Below are 19,800 nucleotides of genomic sequence, written 5' to 3'. Positions count from 1 at the left end.
TTTTGGGCCCCATTGAAATGAATGGCGGAATGTTCAAGGATTCTAATTCCGATTGTGACATCACAGCTAATTGTTTAAGCTTGCACCTGGCAGAGTTCTGAGCCATCTGGCAGAGCTCTAATGGGCTGGGCTGGGCTATCTGTGTATATGAAGGTGTGTGCATGTAACTTTTGACCCGTATGTCCGATTTTCATGAATGAGGTACCGTTGGAATCCTTTCATGAAGCCCAGTTCAATGCCTTGCCAGCACCAAGTGTAAAGGTCATGTAAAAAAAGATGAGACATCTCATCTTTTTTAAAAGCCAAACAATAAAGCCAAGCGCTGTCTCATCTTTTTTTAAAGCCAAACCATGTTCATATAGGTCATAAAAAAAAAAAAGTATTTTCAAGCCAGTTCAATGCCCAGCTAGCTCGATTCAACCTTAGTCATGTATACAGTTGTATATATTACAACATTGAGAAACACACATTCATACAGATATTATGCACATCCACGCAACACGACTATTCAAGTTACGTTAAACGTCCCACATACTCGACGCACCCGACGAGTAGCGCGACAATGTGACGTCACAGAAGCGCCGTAACCATTTATACTCGCGCGTGGTGGTCGCAACACTAGTTGCAATATTCTCCTGAACAGAGGTGTCACTGTTGTGAAAAGACTAACATTAACTACTTACACAGCAGAAGAAGCTGCAGTAAGAAACACCAGTAGCTAGCCTCTGTGATGGTACTTCAGACTTTGGTTGCTACTATTCACAACTACCATCACCATTATCATGTAGTTTCCAAGGTGTGTGCACAGGTAGATAGATAGATAGATAGATAGATAGATAGATAGATAGGTACTTTAGTCATCCCGAGGGAAATTTTAATAATTTAAACAGTTTAGTTAGCTGGCTAGCTAGCTAGCTAGCAGCTGGCTGAGTTTGTGTAATTTCCTGAAGTGGAAAGAGATTTTGTTCAGGCCTTAATAGATATCTTTTGTTTGAAAATAAATAGTTTCTATTCTTTCCTCTTAATTCCATGTGTTGCAACTCTCACTGGTAACTTTGTTAACTTATCCAGCAAACTATTAAAAATTCACGACTGTAACAAAACACTGCAACTTGCTTGCCCTCGAACTAGTCCATCTTCCTGTTTCTGCCTTGTCGCGCTCGTCTGAAAAAAAATGAGTGGTGCGCTACACGGCCAAAACCCTGGCGCGCCAGAGAGACCTACGTCATTTTGACGTCACATTGTCGCGCTACCGGTCGGGTGCGTCCGGTATGTAGAAGCCATTACTCATCATTGCCCGGCAAGAAGTCCACAATCAATTCAATTGTCTTGCCACGATCTGTGGAGCTTACAGACAACGTTATACTATAGGTTCTGTATGCTATTTAAAAACCTAACAATGAGTTCATGACGGTGTGTTGCAATGCATTCTGGGTGCTGTGCTGTGATTAGACTAATCGCTACCAAGGCTCCAAATAGCACCACATTTACACCGTAGCATAATGAGGGTATCTACATGTAAACCGAAGCATTGAGAACTGTGTAAGTCTACAGCCAGTTTATTAAAAGAAAAACAATTACCGTTCACGCCTCGCTCACATATACAGACGGGAGCCATCTTGGGAAAACACAACTCTCTGGGATGTGGCGTAAATCTCGCGTGAAACCTTGTTGCCGGAACAGCAGGGAAGAGGCAACAGGATAGCAGCACGAAAGATACACAGGATAGAACTACTAGTCCTGTCAAACTCGATTCCTTTTAAGGATCCGGGTTATTCTGAGTCACTCACTAAACTGATCCGGGTTGAACGAGTCACTTGAGTCATTTGAGTCAGTATTGCTAAATCGCAAAGAAATTCAGTCCTACGTTCAAGCAGTGCCGTGGGGTGCTTCATTTCGTTAAGTGCCTTCTCATGTTGGATGTGGATCCTCCATGATTTGAAACCAGGTTTTTGCAGCACTTGCATTTAGCCTTTAGAGTTTTGCTCTCCTGGTCAAAGTGCATCCACACATTGTTCATCTTTTTGGTGCTCATGTTCAGAAACGTTGATCTTATTGACAGAAGGGTAGCCTATATTATAATAATTAATTATTTGTTGTTGTTTTGTTAACAATAGAAAAGTTTGCCTAGGTCTAATGCTACTCTGCTACAATGTTTATTACCACTACTACTAATAATAGGCTACTAGGAATTTATTCTAATAAGTATTATAGGCTGCTAATACTAGGCAAACTAATAATACTATTAATCATAGCTATACTGTTAGGTAGCCTAATATAATAGCATATAATATAATATAATATAATATAATAATATATATAATATAATATAAACTAGCCTAATATAATAGCCAAAACCTCCACCCACTCACGGGAAAGAAAGCAGTTTGAGCCAGACTGTTTATTTATTGTCTTAACCTAGCCTAAACAATTGACTTTCAATGTAGACATAGAAACAGGAACGTAGAAATGCCCTGCAGTGAATAAATTATTATTATTGTTATTATTATTATTATTATTATTATTATTACTACTACTACTATTCTCAGTAGGCCTATTATTATTATCACCTTGACACTAGTAGAAACTAGGCTACTCGCCGCCTACAGATCCACTCATGTAGCCGGTTGATTCGACTGACTCGCACTCATAACAACATAACGTAACCGGTCCGCCCGGCTGATCCAAATGACCCAGGTAGGCTAGCCTACTCAAGCAACTCCATACAGAGCTTGCAATGTTTCGGGACTGTCTTAGCGACCTAATTGCATTTTAAAGTAGGCTATCGTGCAGAATATATGTTATTTCAGAAGTGAACGCATGGCTTTTGTTGTGGATTTTCTTTTAACCTTGACGAGGAGTTACCGGCTCCTCTAAAGATCCACTCATGACAACGAGCCGGCTGATTCGGCTGACTCGCACTCATAACAACAACGTAACCGCCCGCCTGGCTGATCCGACTGACCCAGGTAGGCTAGCCTACTCTCCATACAAAGCTTGCAATGTTTGGGACTGTCTTGGCGACCTAATTGCATTTTAAAGTAGGCTATGCGTGCAGAACATATGTTATTTCAGAAGTGAAATCATGGCTTTTGTTGTGGATTTGCTTTTTTTACCTTGACAAGGAGTTACTCGCTCCTCTAAAGATCCACTCATGACAACGTAGCCGGCTGATTCGGCTGACTTCGCGACTCATAACAACGCGAACCGCCCGCCCAGCTGATTCGACTGACCGGGTAGATACTCAAGCAGCTCCATGAGCGTGCAGTTTGGACTGTCTGCACGACCTAATTGCATTTTAATATGCTACATCTATACACCAAATCTAATTATGTCTAGGCTACATGCAGAACATTGAATGTTATTTCAGAAGTGGAAAAATGGCTTTTGTTGTGGAATTGCTTTTCACCTCGAGGAGGAGCTACTGCTCTCTCGCAGATCCACTCATGACAACGTAGCCGGCTGATTCGACTGACTCGTACTCAACGTAGCTTAACCGGCTGGCTGATCCGACTAACCCGGATTGCTACTCAGCCGCTCAATCTGAGTCCCATGGTCTGTGAGTCTGCAATGTTTCGGCTCTGCGGGGAAGTTAACCAGTTATCTCGGACTGCCTGCTCACTCAGTCGCTTGAGTTGATTTGTGGAGTTGTGGTTGCCTACTGAAATTGTTACATTTTGGCAGCTACGATGGCTAGGGCTAGGAGGCTAGCTAATGTTGCAAGAGGTTTGTGTGTGGCTGTTTATCGTTTTAGATTGAATTGTAGTAGGACTCAACTGATCCGAAAGTTAATGATACTAGAGACTTCGCGACTCATGGGTTAATTTAAAGACACGGGTGAAAGATCCGAGTGAATCACGACTTAAACACCTTTAAGAACTACACACGGAATTCGAACGAATTTGAAGACATAGAAGAACGAACCCTTTTAGTTTGATGGACGTCCTTATCAGTCTATGGTCTAACTTATGAACGTGTCGGGTCAACGTCAACAATAAGTAAGTTAGGCTAACGTAAACGTTAGCTATTTGCTGTTGTCATATGCAACCTATTAATGTTAGCTAACATGCTAGGCATTGAAAATGAATGCGTTAGCAATAGCCACTGCTTTTTTTTGAGCTGACAAGCCCTGGAAATGCGTTAACGTAATCAGCCAAATTGACTCACTTCTTAAGACCCTTGGTATGGTGTTACAGCGATGTGGAGTCGAAATGTAAATTGTTAGTATGGTTTTAATGTGTAAACAGACCAACCGCGATTTTGCAATGAAGTGAATGGAGTCATTTTAGGTACTACTTTTACGAGGTCTGTAGTTCTGTCAAAATGTATCTTATCTTTGAACAGACTACATGGTTATCTTCCTTAGACTTCGTAGATGTAGTTACTACAATTTGGAGGCGAAATTCGAAGTGTAATATGGTTTTAATGTGTAAACAGAACAGCCGCGATTTTGCGAGCTAGAAAAAAGGAAGTGAATTAATGAATAGTTACTGCCTTTCTGAGGGCTGGCGTTCTCATAAAATCGACGTAATCTTTGAAAAGACTACCTGGTCTTCCTTAGACTTCGTAGATGTAGTTGCTACAATTTGGAGTCGAAATTCGAAGTGCAAATATGGTAAGTGCATATATTTGTATATATAAATAAGTGCATATATTTCTGAATGTCAGTCATTACACCAAGCACAATAAAACAAGCAAAATTAGTGATTTTTTAAATTAAATGATTATGTTATTCAGTGTTTAGTCAAATCTCATGGCCACTGATAAGATGAAAATCAAAATGACTGCGAAATGTACGGAATGCTGGAAACAAACATCGTTCATTCACGAGCTATGTAGCTTTGAGTAACGCACGGCTCAGGAAACATAGTTTGCTACATTCATGACATTAAATGGATGATTTACCAACGTAGCACTGGTACAGTTTTCTTATGGCAATAATGCATGCGTGTGAGACTGACAGGGAGGCTACAGCAATTACCTTCTACTGTGATTAGTACAATTGGCTACACCAGATGTGATGGCGGTGCATAGGCTACGTAAAAAAAAAAAAAGACCCGTCTTCTGTTTTTGCACGTTGCAAACAGAACGCTTAAGTTAGGCTACGCGACCGGTGTAGGCACCGCTGTCTCGCTATCCGGCAAAATATTCTTTGGACGCCGCCATCGGCCGAATACCGGCGCCCATTGACTTACATTGAACACATGTAAACAAAACGTCAATTATGTGCTCAAACTAACGCCGCTGACTTATGACAACAACCATTCCACTTTGATACGAAACTACATTTTTGTACAACATTTATCCAGCAAAAATTACAGAATTTGGATCAAGTAATGTGGAGAAATATCGATATTAAGAAAATTGCCGCTGTGTGACGCCGAGTTAATGGCATTTCCTCTTGTGCATGAGTTACGTATAACAGGTCACGTCGGTGGCCGTTATCCTTCACATGTCAGAGTAATGACATTCAGGAACGTACCTTTATATTACAATTTTTTAGGAACGAAATGTCAAAAGAATTAAGCAATATGTTTGCTGGATGACACGAATATTAGTAAGGAAAAACAAGATTTTTACCGTAATGTCCAGTGAAATTACACATGTTGTGGCGCTATTGCGCGGCACGGCCAGCAGATGACATCATTGCACTACAGCAACCAGGAACCAGCAATAAACCTAGACGCTTTTTTAGGGCCGTTGTCAGCCACAACGCACCATCTGAAAATCTGAATTGTGAAGTAGACCTACTCCATAGTCACGTGTGCCTGTTCATTCATTCCATGTCAATAGAATAAACCAAATTATAATAGGCTAGTAATGCAATACTACATACAATACATATGTATATGCATGGATATACTGTATGTGTATATATCTATCTATATATATATATATATATATATATATATATATATATATATATATATAATATATAATATGTATGTGTGTGTAGCAATACAGAACAGGTTGTCGGTCTGAACTGAAGTTAGTGCTGCATGTAAACACACACTTGTCCAACAAGGAGCACCCAAGAGCAAAAAAAACATGTACACTGAAGACAATGAGGCCTTGACTGGAGCTAAGAATGATTTGTATATCAAATCTATCATGACCAGATTTACCCCATCCAGCAGGTCTCAGGTCAGCTCTTTGCCTCTGATGAAAATGTAGGCAAATTGGCAAAGTTTTGTAAAAGCACTCAGTATTACAATGTAACAACTAAGCTTATATGTAGGTACCCACAAATACATAATGCAAGTACAATGATAGTACTTGATAGTATATGTTGTTACACAGGTTGTACCACTGTACCTAATTAGGTAGGTACACTGTAACAGCTACATATTAAAATAAAGTGTTGCCGATGAATTTCCCCAGTAGTGGACAATAAAGACTTCTCTTCTAGCCTACACGTCACATGTAGCCTACTAGAAGTGATGTTTCAGCTAGAAGTGATGGTTCATAAATTAACCCTCCAACTTTGCTGATGCACAGAACAGGTGTGCTGAGCTTTGTTTTTGGCCCTTCAAAGTGTTGTAAGTAAGGTGGTGAGACAGGTCAAGAAATATGGTGCAGTGAAACAGTACTATACAGTTGATTTTCAGAAGGTGGTTTAGAGTAGTATAAATGAAATATAAATATATGCACTGTATTATAAGAGCAGAATAAATATGGCTATGAATAACAATGTCAGTTGTATTATTTTAAATGTTGGTGACACTACATTAATAAGGAGAACAGCAATAATAAACAATAATGTGCATGCAATATCAATGGGCAATAAATGGAAATCAACAAATACTATAACATACAAACAATGACTCAGAACAGCCTAAGTGCATGGTGAACAAATATGTCTTTACACCCCTGTTGACAAGTGCATGCAAAAACACAGAAAGCAGACAAGGATTTTGTTTTTATAACACATGTAATAAACAATGAACATTTGAAGATGTATTGTTTTGTTCTTCTAACATCAATAGTAGTTGTGCAGAGGTTGTAACATAATGATAAATACATGCTGCCTGTCACATTATGAATATCTACCCTGTCTTGTCTTGCACATCAGAAGCAGCAGCACTATGCTATTACATCGTTCATCGTAGGGACTAGTATGAGGGAGACTGAGCTGCCAATCTCTCTTAACAGGTCCTGCATCATATCTACAAATGTCTGTTCTGCTCTGCACGAACATAAGCAGGGTCTGATTTAGCGTGGCAGAGTGCTGATTGACAATAACATGGTTCCCTGCAGTGTTAGGTGGATTCACATTGATGTTTGTGTGTTCTGTTTGACATTTTATGTGTGGCATCTCATTCCTCAGTTGTCTAACATGTTTTCTGACGGCCACTGATTGCATTAGCAGCTGAAAGACCAACTTGTAACAAGGTCCCAATTGTGGTTACACCCATTAACAGTCCTTGCGACCAATGACATCCGGATCAACTACAAACTTTTGATTGATTTTCAACAATGAACAGTTAATTCAGTGTAATATGTTCAGCTCTCTCCCCCATTTAATAAGTTAACATTAGATGATATGACCCTATTTTTTACATTATAGCCTACATATGTTATAGCCTAACCCTTATCTATAGGTGACTGATGAGATTCATGTTAGCATATATTCATTGGCGACACAATTAATATTGGAGCTATTTCACTGTCGCAGACCCAGACGTGCTTGGTAGCCTAGGCTACGTAGTCATAGGCCAACATGAGACTTAAGCCCCGTGTCGTCATGACTTAGGTTAGCCTATGTTCTTACTGTTATTATCTGTAGGACATATTGTCTGTGGAACACAATTGAAGGCTAGGCCTATATTTGATTTTCAGTAAGCTTATATATCAATGATAAAGCTTCTTTTTTCTTTTTTGGTGTAATTATTTAGTTTTTTTTTATCTATGTAGGCTATTTCTTTAATGTTACATTATTATTTTGTTAATACATGGAATAAATCACCACAAACACACGCGACCACTATTAGACCCGAAGTGCAGGAGAAGTGGATATTCAACCACGCCATCCTTCGGGTCGCAGCGACACGTAGGTGTACTTTATGTGCTGTGTCATGCTGCCATCTAGTGGTTGTGGAATATTTAACACCCATTATAGTTCTGGGAATAGATGTGCCCTCGAATAAATGTTATTTGGGTAATCCATCTGATAAATTGTGTTTTTCTTTTTATACTTCGTACCTTTTATAAATTGAAGTGTATCATTAAGGTACCTTTTTCAATGTCATTACTCTGACATTCGACATTAGTCGACCATAGATTTGGGCAATGGGCACATTGTTAGGGGTTGACACTTTGCATAAGATTTCTCCACAATACTTTATCCAAATTCTGTGATTTTTGTTGTATAAATGTTGTACAATTATGTAGTTTCGTATCAAAATGAAATGGTTGTTTTCATAAGTCAGCGGTGTTAGTTTGAGCACATAATTGACGTTTTGTTTACATGTGTTCAATGTAAGTCAATGGGAGCCGGAAATCCATAAATAGCGGCGTCCAAAGAATCTTTTGCCAGTGTTATACGGTAACTGGCTTTCATGTTAACTGGCTGGACTGTTTACTTTGCCTCTGGAGTTAACGTAACCGCCCCCCTCTCTTACAGGTGTGTTCAGCTGATGATTTAGCCTCCGATACCTGGCCGCAGATTCGTCTGTTTAACTGAAGTTCAAATAGACATGTTTGTGATGCTGCACTTTGTTGTTTAATAAAGCTTTACAACACGATGTGTCGGCGTTGGAAGTGTCAGGTTGTCTGTAGTAGGCTAGGCTACATGCGCTGGACCATGAATATGCCACCAAATAAATAAAACTAAATAAACTCCACGTGGGTCTCGAACCACTACTAAATTAAACTACTTGCATGATAACCACATCTGCAAAAGAAGGGGGCGGTTACGTTAACTCCAGAGGCAAAGTAAACAGTCCAGCCAGTTAACATGAAAGCCAGTTACCGTATAACACCGGATAGCGAGACAGCGGTGTGTAGGCTCCCTGTGAAACACTTGTTTGTTTGTTTGAAGTGCGAATGTATAGGCTGCTTCTGTGAGAGGGGAATCGATGCACAGTAGGCTACTTTGATTTCAACTTGGTAGTTGCAGTCTACACGATTAAAAAGTAAGCAAACAACACCTTGCAAATTGTCCTCGCGAATAAAAAGTAAGCAAACAACACCTTGCAAATTGTCCTTTGCTTTTGTACGAATCGTTTAAAACAAGTGATAGCCTACTTAGTTAAACATAGCTATCTTCCGCCCGGGCTGAGGTTAATTCAGATTAGGCAAGTTTAAGAGGTGAAGAAGTTTGTGGCAATGAACAGTTCATGTGTTATTGATTTTTGTAAACAACAGAAATGTTTTTAGTTCAGTTTAAAGCGAAACAACGTTTTTTAATGTTAGCTAACATGCTAAGATTAATATTACGTTTTTAGCTTTTTTTTTAAATTACGAAACTAGACACTCTAACACATCTTATGTGTGATTTTGGGAACTCTGTGATGAATGGAAATGAAATGACGATCGTGAAACTCATGAAAACGCACAATCTAGACATTTTATCATAACTCGGTTGCCGCTTTGGGTCGAATCAGTGACGCATGCACGTCAGGTCAAAACCAGGCCATTTTCGTGGGTCTATCACTAGGTGGCAGTCTCGCCAGGTCTCGCTGATCACTTCCCGGAAAGTTTACACAAGTAAGTAACAGGCAACACTTCATATTTCATGAAAGACGTTATATCTCCATTTTGATGAAAACTAGCCACTGTTTAGCTTGGGATTTCTCAGGAACAGAGGCGTGTAGAAATACACGGTTTGCACCCACCGAGAGCTTAAAGTCTCACCTTTTAATCGAGCTATTGTATGTGTTCATAGCTATAACACAGAATATGCTGTGGCTGTACAAAAATCATCAACAATGGTCTAGATTGCTGGCACTCTAGGACAAAGCTCCCGAAAACAGCTTAATGAGTTAAAAATGAATGAGTTAGCAATAGCCACTGCTTTTTATGACAGGATAACCAGTGTTGTGCCTGAACACGTTCATTGAATTAGTAGGAGAAAGTTCATGAACTCATTCATATTTTGAGCAAATGTGACCTGAACGTAGTCTAGGCTACTGTATTAAGAAAACAAACGTTTCTGCAATTAGTAGGAAATACTAGGTTCATGTAGGTGGGCCCTATGACCCGAAAGTATGCCTTGACTGGGCCTCAGGTCAAAGAAGTTTGAGAAAGGCTGATGTAGACGACAAAGCAGCAAGGTAGGCAATATAGTATAAAAATAATAATCGTGTGATCATTTAAACAAGTTTATGACAAGGTCGATGAGGGTGGGAAAATACCTTTCAAGTTTGTGCAAACGATGAGGGTTTGTGCAAACTTCAGTCACATTCAGTCACATTGTCTTTTAAGAAAATGTCCATTTTTCGGTTCCAGCAGCCAACAACCTCAGAACTGACCCTTCAGGCCTCTCAGGAGGCGCTGGCCTTTACCCGCAGCCAGAAGAGAGTCAGCAGAAATCTGATTGCCTTTAAAAAAATCTGACTTCTTAAAAAATCTTAAACTGGCTGCATTACATGATTATTTCTGAGATTCTGATACGTTTTTAACCATGACTTATACACAGTTCTGGTTTGAAAATGTATCTCTTAAAATAATCACTTTATGTAGTCAGCTTAAGATGGCTGCAGGCGGCTACATGAAGTTGAATCACCCTATTGATTGGCTGTAACCCTAGCAACCACCATAGCAACTGTGTTATTTAGCGTAGCAACCATTTTAATTACCCTAGCAACAACCTAGAAACCACCCCTGTAATGTCAACCTAGCGACCACCATAGCAACCAGCATGATTGCCCTAGCAACCAGCATAGCAACCACGTTATTTATGCGTTTTAGCTTATTGGATGTTGCGTTAATGCAGATAACTTTTGATCCGTGTGCCCGATTTTCATAAATGAGGTACTGTTGGAATCCTTGGATGAGGCCGAGTTCCATGCCCCTGATCAAACCCACTCTTGCAGTTCCTCGGAACCGCAATTCTAGTTCACACTTGTACACTTACAAGGCGGAGGAGGTTTTTCAATATTATTTAAACATATTTATTTACTTGACTATTTATACACAGGGTGGAAAAATGTAAACGTGGAAACTACATGTGGATTATAGTCCATAAATGATTGATTTAAACAATAAAGTATAACAAAAACAAGATTGAGTAATGCAACAGAATATGTTACAAATTACATTTTTGGGCATGTATTCTGTAAAGGAATACGTTTTGAAAGTATCCTTCCCAGCAGTGCCTTTGGGTAACCCTGTGTTTCATGACACATGCTATTAATTGTTGGTAATTCCCCTAAGTAAAGTCTGCATACATGCTGACTAGGGAAAGAGTACAGAAAGGGTGCGAACGAGCCCACATGCACATCAGAATTTCGCAGTGGGACAGCCCTAAGCCCTCACAGAGTTAGCGGGAATACACGTCTGTTAGTCTGTGAAGTGGGGACATCAAGAATCTCCGATGAGATTTCTGATGAGGAGCAGACGATCTATGCCCTTATTTTTTTAAGAATAAACAATTATATGGGATAGGAACATCTGGAATATATTTATTTTAGCTTTGCAGGAAAAATAGGTTGGCTACAAATGGTATCAATTGCCTAGAGGTAATAATTAAATTGAAGTGCCATATAAGGTGGCTAATTGTAATTAAAAGCACATGGCATATTATTATTATTATTATTATTATTATGACCATTGTCATTATTAGTAGTAGTAAAAGGTTGGCAGTATAATGGACATCTAAAAAACATTCCCCTTACAGGTTTAAAGATTTAAACATCTCTGACCTTTGCATAATGAATGAGGTTCCAGCGCTTGTCCATGAGGAAGTATTGAGCAGAGCGTGCCTCTGGGATATTAAAAAACTCCAGACACTCCTGAGGAGAAACAATAGCATAGATACAATTAACAATTCCATAAATGAATAAGAAACTACAATGAACAAACTAAACTACATACAAATTAAGTCACATATCTCAAACTTTTTGTTATCATGGTATGGTTAACATAGGGGCACCGTGGGGGGGGTTAGGACGTTTCTAAGGGCCCAGCATCCACTACACTCCCGACATAATATAGTATAGTATAAGTATATATACTCTTTTAGTGTATATATACTCTTTTGATCCCGTGAGGGAAATTTGGTCTCTGCATTTATCCCAATCCGTGAATTAGTGAAACACACTCAGCACACAGTGAACACACAGTGAGGTGAAGCACACACTAATCCCGGCGCAGTGAGCTGCCTGCAACAACAGCGGCGCTCGGGGAGCAGTGAGGGGTTAGGTGCCTTGCTCAAGGACACTTCAGCCATGCTTACTGGTCGGGGTTCGAACCGGTTCCAAGTCCGAAGCGTTAACCAGTAGGCCACGGCTGCCCCCATAATGGCCCCCTTCCCGTCATGGGCCCCATTACTGAACATTGTGAGAGAGTAAATCTTGACAATAGTTCTCGGATATTTTTTTTTTTTTTTTTGTTATGTGGGATTGACAGCTGTACCACTCGCTTGCCCTATAACTATTAATAATCATGACCCATTTGTACTGTATGTGTATTTTTTTTGTATTGTGATTATGTTCAGATGTTACAACATACAATGTGACTTAGAAGTAAAAAAAATACCTGCAACTTATTCAATTTCTTTTTTTACTGTCATTTTTTTCAAAGGAACAAGGCCTGCTGGGAATGTGAATTGTGTTTATCCAATGATCTTACTTTCTGTCATTCGTGGTTAGGTTACATGGTGAAGCTATTTCTGGATGTGTTGTAGCTTAGTTATAGTAATCAGCAATGCAATCAGCAATTAGTAAGCATAAAAGTGGCACACAAAAGAGAAAAGAAAGACGAGAACTGGTGGATACTAAATCCAAATTAATGAAATTGGATAGTTATTTTTAAACACCTTGAATGTTACTGCTGGCGTTGATGCTAGCAATGCTGACGTTAAGTCCTACCCTAAGGAGTAGGCTAGCATGGGACAAGAACGATTGAGTGGATTGGCCATATTCTGCATAGAGAACAGCAGTTGGATTTAATTGATATATCATCAATGACTTTGCTGAAGGTTCGTAGAGTGAGTTTGTAGAGTGAACTTGCAATGGGTGAGTTACATGTTGCTTTTTGTTATGGAGTAGGGTTGTGACCTGTTTGTGGAATATCTGACCGCTGCGCCACGCTGTTATAGGCTAAATTAAGCAATTGTGTGGTCATATATAGGCTACCGTGTAGGCGTCACCATGTTTTTGCTGTTTTGCTTGATGCTTTTCTTGATGGCTATTTAATTGTTCTGTGGCTATACAGTACCTGCGTTTGGCTTTGGATGTTGTGGGAATTCAGAGGTGGTAGCAATGAATAGTCAGCTACTGTTCATCTCTCTGTCTGATCATATGTTGGAAAATCTCATCACCCACAGACACAATTTTTTTTTTTTGGGGTGGGGTGGGGGTTATGATATGAGTTATATCGCTTTGGACAAAAGTGTCTGCCAAATCCCATAACCTTAACCATAATCATATGGTCTTTTGGGCCCCCACCGTCGACTTCAAGGTAGCGCTGTCAGGAAAACACTAGGGTTAGGGTTAGGTGCCTTGAAGTCGACAGTGGGTGCCCAAAAGACCATCAAGCTTAATATGATATCTTTATCAGCACCCAAACTCTGACTTCCAGTGTCCCTGTGGAGTCACCATAATTACATAGCAGAATTGGATTTAGATCCTTACCACCAGAGGAGGAATGGTGCAATTAAACACAACAATTCAATCCAGTTTAAAACGAGATGTACCGCAGAGCGGTAAAAACATATGACCGTCGCCAAGTCCTAACATAAAAATAAATCACGATTGTCAATTTGTCTTCATCTCCTACTCCATCCCCTACTCTCACATGTGCGTGCATGTGTGTGTTTGCTCAATGCAATCTCAAATCCTCATGAGAAACACCAACAGTCAATATATTCCTCCAAATCCTAGTTTCGTTTGTTTTATGGACTACTAGATGGTCATGGATGAGATCGTTAAAACATTAATTTGTCTTGTAAGCGGAACCAAAGTTTCACAGGCACTGTTGTGGTACAGCAAAGGACCTACAACCTCGTGCTTTCATTGGATAGTCGCGTTGCGTTCAACGGATTCATTTGCATAAAGATGGGCATCGCCCAGCTTTTTGACGCGCAACATTTTTTCAAATGCAGCGCTGTCTTCCCGGAAAGCTTTGCGGGCGCATTAAATTCGCTTGACGTCACCCATAGGAATAGAGTGGAGTGCGACACGACAGAATGTCGTGAAGTGCTAGTGGATCAGCACCGTTACAGTATCAATCACACTGCCGCTTGCAACGCCTCTGAATGCAGTCCGCTGCCCTGTTTACCGGCAAAGCTACAGCGGACTTAACCACCTTGTGGCGTAAAGTTGTAAAACATTTCACGCAGCGTGAATCACGGAAAGCGCAAATGAAGTGGCCACTTCTAAATGGGACCCACAGTATATGAACACTTTGCTAGCTAGGCTAGCACCGGTCATAATAACACCTGATTATTATTTATTATTTTACATTTTGTGCATCACTTCGTCATCACTTAGTCTAGCCTCCAACCTTAAGAAGTGCTTCAAACTGAGTGTCCTCGTGCACAGGCAATTGTGTGGGGATGTCACACTCATTCTGTCCATGTACCACCAAAGTCTTAGTTCCTGTAATGGCAGATTTCAACAGGTGACACAATCAGAACATCTACAATTGAACCTTTTAATGGCAAGTCCAGGCCATAAAACCACATTTAATGATGTCTGTGAGAACCATATCATATAACAATTGAAAAAATAAAATCCTCTCAAATTTGTTTACCTGGCATGGAGGCTGTAACCAGCAACTTCACCTCGCACTGCTCTTTTTTCATGGTCTGCTTGAGATCCTTAAAGAACAGTCCCTCCACATAACCTACAACCTCCCACAGGAATGTCAGTGTAGCTGAGATGGCATCCATACCCCATTCACATGGTGTGCGCACAAAATACATGATCAAGCCCACCTGGAAAATGAAAAGCCACAAATCATAAAATTTTGACAGTCTATTTGTATTTGTTGTCTTTTGTTGTCTGATGGGTGTTACGGGGTTATAGTTATGTATTTTTGAATGTTTTGAATGATTAGCTGTGTAACATGGAATTCCACAAAGATCAGGGCTTAAACCTATAGTATTTGATTTGTGCACACTAATCCTTGGGCACCATCTTGAATAGTTGAAGGGTTATACAAATAAAACCAGTGAAACATCAAAAATCACTGAAAGACTCACCAGGTAGTTGAAAAGAATGTGTGATGTCTGGGCAGGCATATCTCCAATATTAAGCAGGAGCTTTCTCAGCATGTATATCAGCTCATCCTGACACACAACCACATGGACACAGACTATCAGTTCAATCATAGTTATGGTATTTAGGACAGTTTTATCCAAAGTGACTTACAACATTAGAATAACAATGAGAAACAACAGTAAACATTATATAAGACTAAAGGTATTCATTTTTCAGTAAAAACATCCAATTCAATGAATACCAATAGTCTATTACTTACTACTACTACTACTACTACTACTAATAATAATAATAATAATAACAACAAACACAACCGGTGATTGTCGGAGTCCAAGAAAAGTGGCAAGAGGTGCCCTTGAGCAGGTTGAAGGTCACAGAGGAAATGGGACAAAATAGAAGCACACCGATTTCTATATGTGTATGTTAATCGGGTCATGAGATACTGATGTGATGACATGACGCAAGGTGTAGATGCGTTCACAAACAGTAAATGATAAATTGACATGTGTCAGCTGTATCGCTCCCTATGGAATCAGTATTGGGGTCAGTATTGTCAAGGAATATGTCTTCTGAAGGAGTTGTTGGGTATCCATATTGTGACTGTTTGAGGGTAGATGCAATATGCTGCATAACTGAAAATACCAACAAAATTGGGTGGTTGGAATTTTATATCTACTTTTTAACTGATCAAAGCTTGACAGCAGTCCATATACCACCATGTCTCTCCTAGTGTCCTAATGCCCCTGAAACATGGTAAGCAAACATGGTAAACGGTTCAAGTGTCCCCTGCCCAGAAATGACAGTGGGAGACTGGACCAACGGTTGAGGTCTTGTTTAATATGGTGAATAAGTGGAACAAAATTGGCCTTATACAGACCAAGCAGAGAAGGGGTAATGTGGATCCCTAAATAAGTGAACCCTGAGGGGGACCATGTGTAGACACTGTGAGACACACTGACGAAGGCCATCAGGCCGAAACGTTTGCTAATTAACCCCTGTCAATCAAATATCAGTTGTCAAGATAGCCAATATATTCTCTTGTAAAGGTCCAATCTTATCCAAATTTGGTCCACACAATCAATGTGACATTCCTTGGAGGCACATTCAATTCCATGACATTCTGTCCACAGTGGGTATGGACAGAATGCTATAGCTATAGCTGCCACATGTTAATATGTCATGAACCGTTTGACATAAAAAAGTGAAATTTGGCACAATAATGCCGCTATCCATTTGGCTCGGACTACTTGAGTTGTACGTGCGAACGTGACATAATTGCCTGGCTTGTAGCACTTTCAGTTTGTCTTTGTGGGAAAGAACATGGACGCCACCAGGGCAGCAGCTGCCTTGGTAGTGCTAGGGGCTTGCCTAGAAAACGAAAGCAAGCTTGTGGCTCATCTAAAACAAGCTAGGGGATGATTTACACTAGCAGTAGCAGGCTTGTTATTGTTAGATACATTAGCCTCTTTGGCAAACCAGCTAGAAAACAAAACGTTACATTGTATTGCACACACAGCAAGACCGGGCAATGCATAAATTAGTGACCGGATTAAAGCAGTAATGTAATCAAGTGTGTACCAACGTAGTACAAATACAAAGAAAATACATCTCAACTTCAGCAATTATGAGCGCAGCCATCTTTGCCTTCAACTCATATGTTCAGCTCGGTGCACAGGTGGACAGTCGGAATTCCGACCAAAAGGGGGTGTGTCTCGGTGAAATGCCACAAGAAAGCTGGGTAATTTACACTTTCCAACTCGGGCGGGGGATTTACAAGACAAATGGATAGACCTATTACACCTGGCGTCATTAGGGCCCGAGCACTGAGGTGCGAAGCCTTATTGTTTGTGCGAAGCCCTATTGTTTTTGTAAGGATTATTATTATTAGGGCCCGAGCACAGAAGGGCGCAAGCCACTATTGTTTTTGGAAGGATTATTGGGGGCCAAGCAGCGAAGCTGCGAGGCAACCCATAGTGATTCTACATATTCTTCTTATTATTATTATTATAACAAAACGCTCATTTGCCATTGAACCATACAGTAAAAAGTTGAGAAATTTGGCACATTGATTCGTTACAGGCATATGTTTAATTTCACAAAGTTTGATGTCTGCACCTGGAGTGCTCTAGCGCCACAAACGTTTAAAATTTTGTATTACATCTATGCATTTACCGTACACCACATTTTGAATTTCTTGTATTTCCCCTGGGGATCAATAAAGTATCTATCTATCTATCTATCTGAACATTAAGGTATATTTGGAATCCTTGGATGAGACCGAACTCAACGCACCCCATGATGTCAATTTCCGGCATGTTGGATCTTCCGCCATATTGTTTTTCACGAAACTTGACGCAGATGATCTTCAGACCATGACTCATAAATACATTGCTTTTTGGAGCCATATTGAAAACCCGTCGCCCGTGGTGACCAATCGGCGAAGCCGCCAAACAGGAAGTGAAGTGATATCTCAGCAAGGCTTTCGCGTATCAACACCAAACTCAGCACATGGTCTCAGGACCCAATTAGGAAGAAGCTCAATAAATTTGATGACCTTTGACCACTATGTGGCGCTATAATCACAGGAAGTGGGCTCATATTTCAGCAATGCTTTCACGTATTGAAACCAAACTTAGTATGTGGACTTGGGACCTTATCCTGAGGACACAAAATAAATTTGGTGACCTTCAACCACTAGGGCAGTGCTAGAGTAACAGAAGATTAGGTCATATCTCAGCAATGCTTTCACATTTCAAAACCAAACTTGGTTCATGGATTCAGGACCACATCCTAAATAGACACAATAATTGTAGCAACCTTTGACCACTAGGGGTGCTATAATTTGCAACACTTTCTCGTATCGACACCAAACTTGGTACATGGACTCGGGACAACATTCTGAAGACGCTCAATATATTTAGTGACCTTAGACCACTAGAGGCGCTATAATTATCAATACTTTCTTGTATCAACACCAAACTTGGTATGTGGACTCATGACTACAACCTGAGGACGCACAATACATTTGGTGATGTTTGAGGTGTGCGTATGTGTGGGGAGCTATTGGGGTGTGTGGGGGAGGAAGTTTATCTGTGTATATGTGTGTGTGTGGGACGGGGGGGTTAATTGGGTGTGTTTATAATGTAGCAACATTGCGTTGCCAGGACAACTCCTGCTCAACTGCTCGGCCCCCTCATTGCTGCTTGCAGCTATATTTATTATCATTATGGTTATTCTGCTTAGGGATTTCTCTGCCGTACTTGTCCTTTTTTGAGGTGGTTAACATGGACGAAAAGTCTTGAAATTTGACACACATCAGGTGTCACGCAAAGCAGTTAGGTATAAGAGCTTGACCCCGGTGTGGCCCAGGGACTTGCTAGCGCTCCCTTAGGTGACTGATCCCATGATTGGCATATACTTTCAGCTAGACACACCAAATTTGGTAGGTGTGTATATCTCCCCAAGATGAACAACTTGCATATGTACAATGCATTAGCCACGCCAAACAGGACGTGAGGTATTTGGGATTTTGTGCGCACTAATATATGATGAATTGTGATGCCAAAAGAGGTGCTTCCCATGGGCGAAAACTTGACAAAAATTTGGCACACACATCAATTGGTGCAGTGAATACACAGGGATAAAGGCTTGGCTCCGGGCGTGGCCCAGGAACTCCATAGTGCCCCCTTATGTCACTGCGTCTTGTGGTTGGCATATAGTTTCAGCTACACACACCAAATTTGGTAGGTGTATGTATCTCCGCCCACAGGAAGTGAGGTACCGTATTTTCCGGACTATAAGTCGCACTTTTTTTCATAGTTTGGCTGGTCCTGCGACTTATAGTCAGGTGCAACTTATATATGAAAAAATATATAATTGAACATGTTTTTAAATGTTAATTTATATTAACTGACATGAACCCTACGCGGAAACATTACGTCTACAGCCGCGTAGAGGCTCTCAAATGCACAAGTCCTGTGCACTTTCAGTCAGAGATTAGTGCTTGCACTATGCCTGAAACACTGCGTGCATACCTAAATCGTCAAATTATGGCAGGGATTCTATTTATAGCCGGGCCTCAGATTTGGACAAATAAAAGCCAGTATAATTTTGTTTCAATTTAACTCATAAAAGAGCTCTTCTTAATATTTTATATTGTTGGTTGGTATTGTTGCCAATGAAAAGTCATTTACACCATGAGTCTCCAACACATTGCTCTCATTGCTCTCAAGCTAGTAGCATGCCGCACCCTTCTGAGCTAGAGGCTGAAGCCTACATTTAAACACAATTGTTGCTGCCAGGCATCAGCCTATGAATTTTATAAAAAAGTAAATCATGCATAATTTAAAAAATAACTACATTTAGGCTATCTTAGACATCTTTGGCTATACGGAATAAGGTTTCCCTTGCAGCA

General features: G+C 40.3%; 1 protein-coding gene and 1 long non-coding RNA gene across 19 annotated transcripts in view; one reads left to right on the top strand and one right to left on the bottom strand.

Annotated features, from left to right (window-relative positions):
* LOC125310846 (protein unc-80 homolog) overlaps positions 1-19,800 on the bottom strand; it is a 285,921-nt gene that overhangs the window by 117,381 nt on the left and 148,740 nt on the right. For all 18 annotated transcript variants that reach the window (XM_048268581.1, XM_048268576.1, XM_048268580.1 and 15 more), the window contains 4 exons: positions 15,368-15,454; positions 14,917-15,100; positions 14,668-14,762; positions 11,865-11,954 (listed from right to left, as the gene is read on the bottom strand). In XM_048268581.1, coding sequence (XP_048124538.1) covers positions 11,865-11,954; positions 14,668-14,762; positions 14,917-15,100; positions 15,368-15,454 — 456 coding nt within the window. The remainder of the gene's footprint in view (positions 1-11,864; positions 11,955-14,667; positions 14,763-14,916; positions 15,101-15,367; positions 15,455-19,800) is intronic.
* LOC125310849 overlaps positions 3,901-19,800 on the top strand; it is a 37,974-nt gene continuing 22,074 nt past the window's right edge. The window contains exon 1 of the long non-coding RNA XR_007196372.1: positions 3,901-3,998. This is a non-coding gene — a long non-coding RNA (uncharacterized LOC125310849). The remainder of the gene's footprint in view (positions 3,999-19,800) is intronic.

Source organism: Alosa alosa, chromosome 17 (assembly GCF_017589495.1).
Source record: "Alosa alosa isolate M-15738 ecotype Scorff River chromosome 17, AALO_Geno_1.1, whole genome shotgun sequence".
Classification (NCBI taxonomy): domain Eukaryota; kingdom Metazoa; phylum Chordata; class Actinopteri; order Clupeiformes; family Clupeidae; genus Alosa; species Alosa alosa.
The sequence above is the reverse complement of the archived record's forward strand: the minus strand, read 5'-3'. Positions and strand labels throughout refer to the sequence as shown.